General features: G+C 41.6%; 1 protein-coding gene across 3 annotated transcripts in view; it reads right to left on the reverse strand.

Moving 5' to 3' along the window:
- The window catches only part of AIG1 (androgen induced 1), a 124,365-nt gene that overhangs the window by 28,910 nt on the left and 83,051 nt on the right, over positions 1 to 12,404 (reverse strand). The window contains exon 4 of one of the 3 annotated variants that reach the window (XM_027689475.1): positions 8,008 to 8,262. The exons of the other annotated variants lie outside the window; for them this stretch is intronic. Within the exon in view, the coding sequence (XP_027545276.1) occupies positions 8,023 to 8,262 (240 nt within the window). The 3' untranslated portion in view covers positions 8,008 to 8,022. Of the gene's footprint in view, positions 1 to 8,007; positions 8,263 to 12,404 lie in introns of those variants that run through there. 3 annotated transcript variants of the gene reach the window in all.

Consider the following 12,404-nt stretch of genomic DNA (forward strand, 5'->3'; position numbering starts at 1 on the left):
ACAAAAATTAGATTAATTGTAATATGGCAACAGTCTTCAGTATATGATACCATGCTTTCTGTCCTCTAAGGACTCCTAAATCACTTCAACAATCATTTTCATGCCTTGGTTATATTGAGAGCAGGGAAACCTCCAGCCCTGACTTCATTTGGGATGAGCCACCACCAGCTAAAGTGTTCTTTCTTCTCCTACCTTTTACCTCCTTCCTCTATAAAATCCATTTTTCCCTTTCTGCTTCAAGCCTCATGTTGCCTGGATGGTGCTCTGCTCCTCCATTCTCTCTCCACTTGTGTCAAGATGAGTGTTAACAAGGTTTTCATCAGCGAAAAGACCTGTCTGACTTTTGATAGGGAAGAAATTCCCTATCCCATCTTTCTTCTTTATGGCCTATTCCAGTATTGCACACAAGATAAGCTACTGCTTCATTCATAGCCACAGCAACAGGCAGGCATTCTAGAGACACAGTGCAGCTATGAAGTCCTCCAGGGAGGATTGCTCATGGAGGTTGGAGAAAAAGCATTCTTGTTTAAGGATGTTGTAGTTTAAAATGTGCAGTGGGAGAAATGGAATGAACCACATCATTGATATTTAAGCAGTATTTCACCAGTTTTGTAAGGACAGGAAAAAAGAAAAGCAAGCAGTGGCAAAAACCAAACCAACCAAGCATCCAGAGCTCAGGGAACATAAGGAGGATAGGCAAAGTGCAGAAGTCACTAGAGACAACGCACTGCACCTCACAAGTGCAAATTCTTGCTATTAATATGGCACAAACTATTTATGCTCTCTGCTTACTCCTCTGTAAGAGATGGGCAACTTACATTGCATCTTGAGCAGGCGCGTGCGAGGCAAAAGCATACAGATAGACATAACAGAGCAGATGGAGAACATATGAGTCAAAGCATATTCTGTAAACAGATATTACAGAAGTAGATAGGTGGAAGAAGGTTTCTTTATTAAGCACTCTAAGCACTTCCCTAGGAATCTATTCCTTTAGCATAAGGAAATAGTCCTCTCTTGTAAGGAACTGAAAAATATTTGCTTTACTGATTGCTTTGGTACAGATCTAAGTTTTGGGAATCTGACCTATAAGGTGGCAGCTCAGCATTGCTAATGATTTTTGTGTAGGATGTATGTATCTTAGCCGGGAGGCTGTATGTAACATACAAGGTCTATATTTCAAAGAGAAGATATGCAGCTTTCCAGCATTTTCTAATTTCTGTTTCAGCTCTTCATTCTTTCTTAAACTCTTTTTACAGAATCGCAGGATCATTTCGGTTGGAAAAACCTTCTGACGTCATGGAGTCCAACCTTTGACTGAACACCAACATGTCAACTAGGCCATGGCACTAAGTGCCACGTCCAGTTGTTTCTTGAACACTTCCAGGGACAGTGACTCCAATACCTCCCTGGGCAATCCATTCCAAATGTTTAACAACCCTTTCTGTGAAGAAATTCCTCCTATGTCCAGCCTGAACTTTCCCTGACACAACTTGAGGCTATGCCCTCTTGTACTGTCACTTTTTGCCTGTGAGAAAAGACTGACCTCCAAAGATGAGGAAAGGCTCTGGATATCACTTTTTTTTTTTTGTCAACTGCTAACATAAAAAAAGGAAAATCATGGGGAGGAGGATAAAATGGGAGAAGAAAACTCATAATGGTAAAATTTTAAACTACTGAAGTTTAAGTTTTGATAAAAAAACAGATTTAAACAACAATTATGAAAAAGAAGGCTCTAGCTAAAGACAAGGATTAATTTTTTGCTAGAAATAGCCTCTGATTATTCTATTCAGCTTTTGTTACATTCCAGCTATAAAGTGCTAATCAGTACAAAATTTAAAAATTCATTACAAGTTACATAATGCACTTTAATTATGTACCTTATTAATGTACTTTAATAACATCCATACACAGATACATAGTATGTCTTGTATATACAAAATTCCTACCATTTTCACCCTAAGATATCAGCAATTTTAAAGTGTCACACACCTGCAAAATAACATACATTGTTGTATTCACCATAAACATGTATGTATGAGAGCACTACACAGATCTTCTTCAGGTTCTGATGAAGTGTTTTGGTTTCTTGAGGCACACCAACCTCTTTGTAATATTTTCAGAAATAAATCTATTGTGAATTTTTCCTAAAGCCTACATGCAACCACCCAGTATATGTCTCCTTGCAGGTCAATTATTCTCAAGGTTTCCACTCAGAGATGAAGTTGTCTAAGATTCACTCTACTTTCCCTCCTCTCTCTTCGCCATGTTTGAATTCTGACATTTGCTTGCTGAAAGGATGAGTTAACTCTGAGGCAATGCTGCTATATTTTACCTGCTTAAAGAATGGCCAGCAAGGAGGGCTTGTTTATTTCCCTCAAAGCCACACTGCCATAATATCATATTGCATTTGCCCAAGTCAGATAACTCTTACAGCCCACATACAAATGGAAATTATTTTGCCACTTCTGTGTCTCAAATAATCTTTTTCACAATTACTGGATTACCTCAAACCACTTAGATAACACTGGTGCAGTTTAGATATACAAAAGAATCTACCAGTGGTTTTTTGCCAAATGTTATTTTTTAACACTTCCTCCTATGAATCCTAAACAACTTTTTGTTATTCATCTCACTAACCATTCATGGATGAATGGCAATTGCTGAATGTCTTAGAAACAACACCTTGAAAATGTCATTCAAATAAATTTTTCAACAGCATGAGAGGCTAGGAGGTAATTCACACTTTTTTTATAATAATATTCTACAAGAGGTACTGTAGTCATCTGCCTTCCTGCCACCTCCTACAAAAGTAAAGGATTATAAATTCACTCTGATTTAGTGCAGCCAAATGTACCAGGCAGAGAAAAACACTGCAGACAGAATATGCTATTAAGACTGGTACACTATGAGAAAAGCGATCTCCATTATCGCCCCAAAACTAACTTGTTCCTCCCAGTTCAGCAAAAGCATGGGAGAATTCTGCAAGGCAGAGCTGGAATATGTCTTTTGTTCTGTAAAGAGCATTCATCCATGCACAGGAATGCCAGAAGCATCCAAGCCTGGTATCTTGAACACTGTCCTTTCTAATGAGAGAAGTTCAGAATCCCGCTTTCCCCCCTTAAATATCAGCTACTTATTAAAATCCATAGATTCCCTCTTCCTGAAGTTGTGTATATACTTTAGAGGTTCACTGAATCCTGATCCTCAAGTGTCAAGACAGCATTATGCCAGCATTTGCTCATGTCCAACTCTGCCACGACTCTAAAACCAGCAGCAACTCAAGACCCAAAGCTGGGACAAAGGAACTAGACACCCTGTGGCTAAAAGAGAGTTTCATCCTCTTTCAAGGGGCAATTGAGGAATGAGGAAATACCAGCTAAGAAATTCATGTCACAAGATCCATCATGCATCTGACACTTCAGATCATTTTCTTCTGTTGTCACCATGTCCCCAGACCCCCAAAACCAAAAGAACAGCAGATTTGAACTGTGGTTGAGGAATGTATGAAGCAATCAAACCCAAACCATCTATTATCAAAGTCTGCCTGTGTTACTGAATGCAGATGTAAAAAAAGCACCACCATAGTTACTGCTAAATTAATTTCCACAGTATATTCTGCGTACACAAAGATTAAGCCAAAGGAATTAAAAAAGAGAGGGAAAAATTGCCTATTTCTTCTAATCAGATACGCAGACCAAGCATCTTCCTGTAAGTCAGTTCCTTTCAGACAAAAACTGATAAATCTTACAGTTAAGAGTAAACCCACTTTTAAGCATAACATTTGAACCTAAGCTCATTCTTCTGATGACTTCATATGAAGGATGCTGGCACCACACAGTCAAGGACACTGTAGTTCCAACCCCTTTCAAGGTGGATGCTGCATAATCTCTTTCTCATTTGATATACAGAATGGCATGCACTTGCCATGAACTTTGGCCTTACAGGGCTGCTGGAAAGGCTGCAAATATTCTGCTGTATTTAGGGCCTTCTCCGGTTCTTCTGGTCAGAACAGTTTAACACACTGTCAGCCTGACCAGGGCCTCATGTAGAGAGAGATTTCTCTTCCCTTCCATCACACCTGAGAGCAACAAAGCTGACTTGCAGGACAAAAAACCCCCCAATTGGTTTCAATCCTTCTGGTTTTCAGCATGTTCCAGGACAATTTCCACAGTCTCTATCATGAGGCTAAGGAGTTCATCACAGGCTTACCTGATGTAATACCCTCTTCCCCATAGCTCATCTGCCATCACTGCGGAGCATGAGCACCGCTCTGTGCGGCACCTCCCATCTGGTGGAAGACATACCCTGAAACAGAAGGGGAACTTCTATGGTGCCTAGTTTCTGGTTCGGTGAAGGGCCAAACAGGTCCCTCAGGTAGATCAAGAGAGCTTCAGAGACTGCCTAGCCTGAGAGTAAAGCTATGATGTCTCAGAATAATTTTTAAAATTAATTCCTCATGCTGTTTACAGGATTGCATCTTCTCATTATCAAAGCAGCTGAAGATTTAACCTCCCTATGCTGCTCCCAGCAGCACTGCAGCTATTGAGCTGCTTGCACGTTGTCTGTCTGTCCCACCGGAGAACATTTCCTGTAAAATGAATTTTTGGCATGGCTGCTTCATTCTGCGCCAGGAGCAGAAAGTTGATGCACAGATTAGCGATCGATTTTCTAAGAAGTATCCCACAAATCAGGTCTCCTCTCTCTGTTTGCCTTCAAATTTCTGACGGAGACTCTATAATTAATTTAAACAGATACAAGCACTTCTCCTCCTCTCTTTTTTGATGCGAGCTGTTTCAACAGACTGTGCAGCGAAGCTGCAGCAATTTCAAAGGCTTCCGCTCCCTGCACAGAAGGGAGCAGCTGCAGGAATAGCTCTTTGAAGAGGAAATGGCACCCAATGGGACTGGCAGGCAGCTCCGAGCTGAGCTCAAACAGCCCCCAAAGTCCTTGGGAGCATCTGAGGACATCAAAAGAGGAAAGAATGAGGCTGGGAGAAGCCTGAAGAATGACATTCCCCCATCCCTGGAGCTTTCTTCTTTGCAAGCAGCAGGGTCTGAGAAGATAAGTCTTCCTCATACTTGGCTCAGATAATCCTACTAATATTGAAAGACTGGATATAAGGGCTGAACACAGAAGGTGGTTTCAGTCCTGGATTATTTATTAAACTCTAAATGTATAAATATATATACAGACCAAACATATGTATACAAATTTTGGATTCCTGTATATTATTAAAAATCCTACTCTATTCCAATTAATATAAATAAGTATACAACCATATTTCAAAATGACTATAAAGCACTCATGGGGTTCATGCATGTTTAACTGGTTAACTGATGAACTCACCGATGTGATTTATCTCAATGAAATGGTACTTTATTTTGATGATTGCAAATATACCCTTCTGTTATTTACAGCACAGGACACACTTTCCTACTATCCTATTTAAGTGATTTATAGCAAAATCAATAGACAAAATAAAGAAATCTTTGTTTCAGATATACGAATTTGTGCACAGGTACCCTCTCTGTCCCCAAAGTGGGTAGCATCACTGACTTACTGCTGAACTTCATAACTGCTGGAATTTTCTAATTCTGATTTAATGGGCTTCACACATAATCGGACTGTATCCATTGAAGCCCTATGGCCTATGCTACTCTTGCAGGACTCCCCCAGCAGAGGGGTAGTTCAAACAGCAGTCAATTTTTAGTGGCAGGCCCACAACAAATGCATGTTCTTTTATGAAAGCTGCATGCCTCCCTAATTACTTATGTATAAAAAAATGCCATTTTACTACACTCTGCTACGGTGCATAACCAACATGTTGTCCAGAAAAAGAACTGACACAACATATCCTGCAAGTGCCTCTTTTTTGTCAGATGGCACTTATTATACACCCACTGCATCAAACTTCTCCATCCTTGTCCTCCTAACTGGCAAATTCTGACTTTTCCCATTGTTTTCACACCACTCTTCTTTGGTCACTTTTCAATTCTACTTTTGGAACAATTTAAGCACATGGACATATAAACCTGAGGTAAGTGGTGCACAGACCTACTGCGTGTGCCTATTTACACCCATACTTCTGCACATCCACTGGCAGAGATGTGGACAGCCTTTTTTGTGAGATTATGCTGAGTTTGAAAGGACAATATTGCATCCTGGCAGGAACAGCCCTCAAACAATTTTGCTCTATAAAGTTTTGCTTTGCTATTAACATGACACCCTGGTGTTTTGATATCGTCCTACAAATTATGATAAAGAATGATATTCTATTTTATTACACATTGCAATGAACTGGCTAATGAACTTCATTAAAAACACTTCACTTTTCCTAAGTGTATAGGGTGCTTAACTGAGTTATTAGATGATGTGAAAAAATATAAGGAACTAAGTTCAGATCAGTGGAATAATTACCATTTCCACTTCTCTCTGAAGCGCAAGGTTTGCTGATATGCCTTGACACCTCATATCTTAGTTGTATTTTCAACATCTGTGTGCTGGTTTAAAAGTTAACCAGCAAGGCAAAATGAACTCAATTCAAAAGAGAGATTTATAAGTCAGAATAACAATTTATTAAAATAATGCAATAAGTACAATTATACAGACAGACAATTGGTTTTAATCCACAAAACCCAAATGTACAAACCCAGCACCCTGGGGTATGAACAAAAGTGGTGTACCTTGGCCCACCCCCCGAGTCCAAAGCAAAGGGAGAGGGAATAAACCTGCTGGTGGGAGAGCTGCTGCAGTCTGGTCAGAAGTGGTGATTGCAGTCCAGTCGAGGGTGGTGGTCTCAGCCTGGTTGGGAGCAGCGGTGGTCTGCTGTCTTCCTCTGGGTCCCACGAGAGAGAGCCCCAAGGCTCTGAAACTCCCAGTTATATACTCTCCAGTTCAGGCGGGAGTGCTCAGTCCCTCCCTCAGAGTAGGGAATTCCATAAAAGGGCATGTGGATGCTCAGTCCCTCTTATCAGAGCGGGGAATTCCATATAAGGATATCAGAGCGGGGAATTCCATAAAAGGGTACAGGAACATCTTCCCACCTTGCAGGCCTCTACTGACAGCAGTTTTTGGGAAATGGCATGGAGGCTATGGAATACACAGTTTTGGGTTACACCCATCCAGGGATGAATTGGTCCCAGCCGTTCTAACCAGGACAATCTGACAGGGTCAGTTGTTCAGAGACAAAAACTCCACAGCCAGTTGCTTATACTTCGTACAGCAAAATTAGAATGCAGAGCAGGAAATAAACTGAAATGGTCTCATACTTGAATGGAATATCAACATTCTGCTTAATTAGGTCACTAAGCATATGTTTGTTTACTTGGATATCTTCTCTCTGGCAGTTCATCTTTGGGTAACACAACTATCTCACTGGAGAGAGTGGAACTCCCATGGCAGATAACATGAGGTCGGTAATTTGGGGGCCAGAAAAGTATGTTTATCAACACTATTTCAAATACCTCATAATGCAGACAGAGTGTGAGAGCAATACATGCCTCACTGGCTTCTGTGTCAGGTTGGTGTCCATACAAAGGGCAGCACAGCCATTAGGGAGCTGGTTACCACTCTCCGTATTTCTGCCTGTCCCTGATTTACCTTCTTAGTTGATTGTAATGCAGAGAAGGGTGCAGAAGCTAGCAATGTCTATTCCATACTTATGGAAAATTTTCCCATGTTGCAAACCAAGAGGCACAGGCAATATTGCCACCTACATTCATCCCAATCACTGTGTAATTTTTTTTATATGTTATATTTTATTTTTATAATTTTCTTCTACATCCATCTACGCATTAATTTTCTTCTTTGTTTTAAGAGCACCGGATTGCTTAGAATGTGTATCCAGTCTTCTTGTCTTCAGAGGTCCAAGCACACTTCTGGTGGTGCATATAAAGCCCAATAATTTCCATTTCTGTTTGCATTACAGGCTCAAGCCTCAGCTGAGACTAAAGGAAATCCTTCAGAGATGGTCACAGTACAGACAAGTCCACATAGGCACTGTGGAAAGAGCAGATCCCCTCGCTACTGCTGACTCCTCCTTTTATGGGCCTGTGTTGAAAGGAGGACAGGGCTTACAGAAAACTGTGTGTGCTGTTCCCTCCAGATCCCAGTTCCAGGACATGGAGCTTTAGGACAGGCGTGTTTTTCACAAAGAGACAGTCTTTTCTGCATGGAGTATCTCAGCAGTTGTTCCTCTGCTATCAGTCTCACGTCAGTTCCTGAGATGAGTTTTTCTGATTTCTCGATAGAGATTACTTGCACCTGGATGGGAATGATAGGGTGTTGGCAGAGACACTGAGCAGACAAGAGGAGAGGGGAGAAACCTTGCCAGCCTTTGTGTGTGCAACTGCTGAGTCAGTTCAACAGCACCAGAAATCCCCACCCCCACAAACACAGGTGCAGACGGCCATGTAAAAGTAATCTGAATTCAGCTGCTGCCCAAATTCCACATTCCTATTGGCTCCACTGGAGCCTTTTTCCCACATGACCTCATCTCCCATACCCGTGAGGGGGACTGCCAGCCAGGCAACGCACAGTTTTTCTCAAAACATCCAGGAGTTGTTGTAGAAGTGGGAAGGACATGGGAGTCTGATACAGGTGAGAGGAAGAGCACATAGGAATGCCTGGATCTGGGCCTTTGACCCCCAGACTTCCCCCACAGCCACTGAAGTCTGGAATTCAGATCCTTGGAGCTACCAGGCTGCTTTTGTGTCCTTCCACTCCAGCAATAATGCTCCAGGAGATCCCTTCATGTGAAGGACTCTGCCAGTGCAAAGCTGCTCTGCAAAGAGCCTGGCAGTTTCCGCTTTGTCCCCCTCTCGAACAGAATTAGAGCATATCAGGATGATCTTGTGGGAGATTCAAGATGCCACAAGCCAGCCTCAGCTGCTGACAGAAGCAGTCAGGCCCCTGCCCCTCTCCATACACAGCTCCAAGTAGCTGAGGACTGACATGATGTGAACAGCAACTTCAGTTCCAGCTTGAGGACTGAGGGTTAATTCCCAAACCCATCTCAACACATGAATTAATACTGAGTACAGATACAGCATATGGAGCTCACAGACATATCAAAACACAACCACTGAAGATTAAGATTTAACCTACACAAGCCCTAATTATGCTCTTGACTACTGGGTCAATTTTTCCTACATGTGATGACATCCACCTGTCTGCAAAAGAAGAGTAAACCTCTTATTTTAACTGCATTTAAACAACCAGCAAGTCCACACATTCATCATTTGCCAGGGAGACTAACGAAGCCAAAGACAGTGGCAATCAAACACATGACATCTAACCAAAGGCTGCTTCCATGCTGTGTTTCAGTTTCCAAAATGAAGCCACTTCATGTGGCTAACAAGCTTTGTAACTTGCCTGATTTGATTTTGACTAAGTCTTCAATCGTTTTTCAAAGAAGAGTGAAAAAAAATTGGTTGATTTTGATTACAATAAAACAGACACAAAGCCTGGAGTACTTCAGATAGCAAAAGTTTCAGGATTCACAAGTAGTTCGAAAAAGGAAAGTGGACTAGAAATCATGATACAACTTCACTGTAGAGACCACTGCTTCAGCTGCTATGATTGGTAAAGGAAAATCAAAATCTGTAGCACTCAGATATGTATCATATTTTATGATGCATTTCTATGAACCACCCATTCCCTCATCTCATGTTTAGCATATCCCACGTGTTAAGGCAAAAAATAAAAACCTGAGCAGTAGGCATGAGAATGACAACACCATCGGGAGCCTCCTGCTGTTGGAGGTTTTATCAAGGAGAACTTTGACTGTCAGCTTGGCTGAGCTTCAAATTTGCCCTAAATATGGTGCAACTGGCTAAGAAGAGCTGGGACGACAGGGTGAGAAAGCTTGCCACCAGAGAACTAGCAACATAAGAGGGTGGCTACCTTCCTCTTTGCTCTGGGCTCTCATACAGACTGATCAAAAAGGCAACACTAATACAAACTACTAGTAAGTGTTAGGTACTGTGTATGCCAAGCTCAAGCAAGGTTGCTCATGCAAAGCAGGGGCTGTGGCCTTGCAGATGGGGCACAGGCACAGAGCAGCACAGAGGTGTTTGCACAGGCACAGTGCAGCTCATGGTGGGAAGGAAAAAATGAATTGCAAGAGGAATTCCGCTTTTAAGAAGTTGCTAAGAGGCACTACGTGCTATTTAAGTCTGAATTGTGTAAGCAGTGGAAACAGAAAGGGAATGGTGGGCAAGGTTAGGAATTTCCTGGATTGGCTAGGAAAAAATCCTATCTGCCATCTGAGCGGAGCACTCTTGATGTTGTGTCTACATCTTTAGCCTCCTTTAGGGCTATTACCATATGTCACAGACCTCCTTCCTACAGCAGCCATGAAGCTGCTTCACAATTTTTGCTGGCTCCTAGGGAGAAGTGCTGAGTGGGAAGCTTTATTCTTTCTGTCAATCTCAATCATGGTCACTGCAACTTCCCATGGTTGTGAACTGCATCCAAACATCCTATGGATGCCCTTTTGCACTCGAGCTCTGGGTTAGGCTTTAGGCTGAAATCATGTTGTGAACTTAGGAGAAGGGAAGTGTGTGGGAAGGAAGAAATGAGAACAGAAGGAAAGGACACTGCAAGAGCCAACACCGGGATGGAAAAATGGAGATTTACAGGAAACTTGTCCTTACAAGAAATGCAGAACAGAAAATTGTTGACACAACATCCTACATGAAACAGAGATACACACAACATTATTAGCAGCTTTGGAGGTGTGCATGATCAGAGTAGTAAGGAAGAAGAAACATCCTGAATATGAATCACTATCGGTCCTGAAACAGAGATTTAATTAATTTCTGGTTTTAAAAGTTGGAAGAGATCACCTATAATTTGAGTATTTTTCAGAATAACTGAAAACAAATAAGGAAAAAAGTAGCTTACAAGTACCAGCAAGCCATGTTTGGGATGCTTTGTTTTTATTAGAATTTTTTTTAGAGAGAGCATTTATAAAAATCCAAATACAGATTTGTGGCTCCATATGTACAGTAAGTAGAACATTTGGTTGCACTGTGGTCACCTCAGTGCAGCCTCGTCATTTATTATTTGTAACATCACTGTCTTTGTGAAGTACCAGGTCACAATTATCATAAATCCCACATAATTCACTTCAGTATGAAAATTTTGATCAGTCTTAAGAGTGAAAAAGGAGGAGAAATTAAGTCACCCAAACAGGCAGAATAATCAGATTCTGTGGGAACATACAACAGGACAAGCAAATCATGCCAACAAGAATTTTGGCTCTAATATGTTGAAGTGTGAATAAAAGCTCTTGTGACTTGCCTGTCAAAAGACCACGTGAAACAGCTTGGCCATGTAGGTAATTACCATAATCTTCTGTGGACCTGCAAAGTATTCCAGAAGTGAACGTGCACTACTGAAATCAGCTGGTAAAATTCAGCCCTGCTCCCACTTCTGAAGTTGTAGTAGTCCATGCTCTCATTCGACAGCAAGAATTCGGGGCAAGGATCATCCTCTAGTATGTACTTGTACAGAGCCAAGACAAAGGGTGGAGAACTCTTGCTGCCACACAACATAAATAATAGTGATTCATCTTCCTGATGACTCCCTATTAGCTTGATTACCTGCCTTGATTCACGTGACGTTTGTAACAGCTTCCATGGGCTGTCGAGCTGTTTATATTGGTGAAAAAGACATCAACACATCTGCCTCCTGAGAGGATGTGTTTGAGGCAGAACACAACACAGCCTCTCCTCTTCATGCCTGAACGCAAGTTTGCTTGAGCTGCTCTTGAAGTGATGAGGAAAAATGGGAATCCAGGTTCTGTATCTGCAGCCAAGAGCAGCTTATTTCTAGCTCAGGTGAGACTTATATTTTGGGGGAAACATATGTCCCAAATTGTGTTATTCCTTCTTGCCCCTGCAAGGTTCCTTTTGCTCCCTGAACACACAGGAGCACATGAAGAAAGTAGGTTCAGTTGCCCTTACTCAGCATTAAACCATGTCCTTGGCTCACTTGTTGCTGCAGCAATTCTAGGGAAGCAGATATTTGTTCATTTTAATAAAGGCTTGTCTTTATTAATCAATCCTGTCCACACTTTCATCAAGATCCAGACTCTCGCTCTGTCTGGGACTCCAAATGTCCCAGACATTTGGAACAAAAAGTAATGCTTTTTTTGCTCCAGTCATACTCATCTACCATTTGTTGTCACAATGACCCATGCCACCTCTCTGGTTTCTTTATAAGCCCCTGTCACAGCTTTATCAACCCACTGTGTACTTCTACCTGTCCTCTTTTTATTTGGGTTTAGGTATTGTGCTTTTACCTATCCTGGACTAGAATTCAGCATTTTTTTGCTTGCTTAGGGCCATGGTCTTTTCAGGTTTTATTTTTTTAGATTAGTTTAGCCATGTGGTTATTCA

This window comes from Neopelma chrysocephalum, unplaced genomic scaffold (genome assembly GCF_003984885.1).
Source record: "Neopelma chrysocephalum unplaced genomic scaffold, ASM398488v2 Primary Assembly neopelma1_23, whole genome shotgun sequence".
Classification (NCBI taxonomy): Eukaryota; Metazoa; Chordata; class Aves; order Passeriformes; family Pipridae; genus Neopelma; species Neopelma chrysocephalum.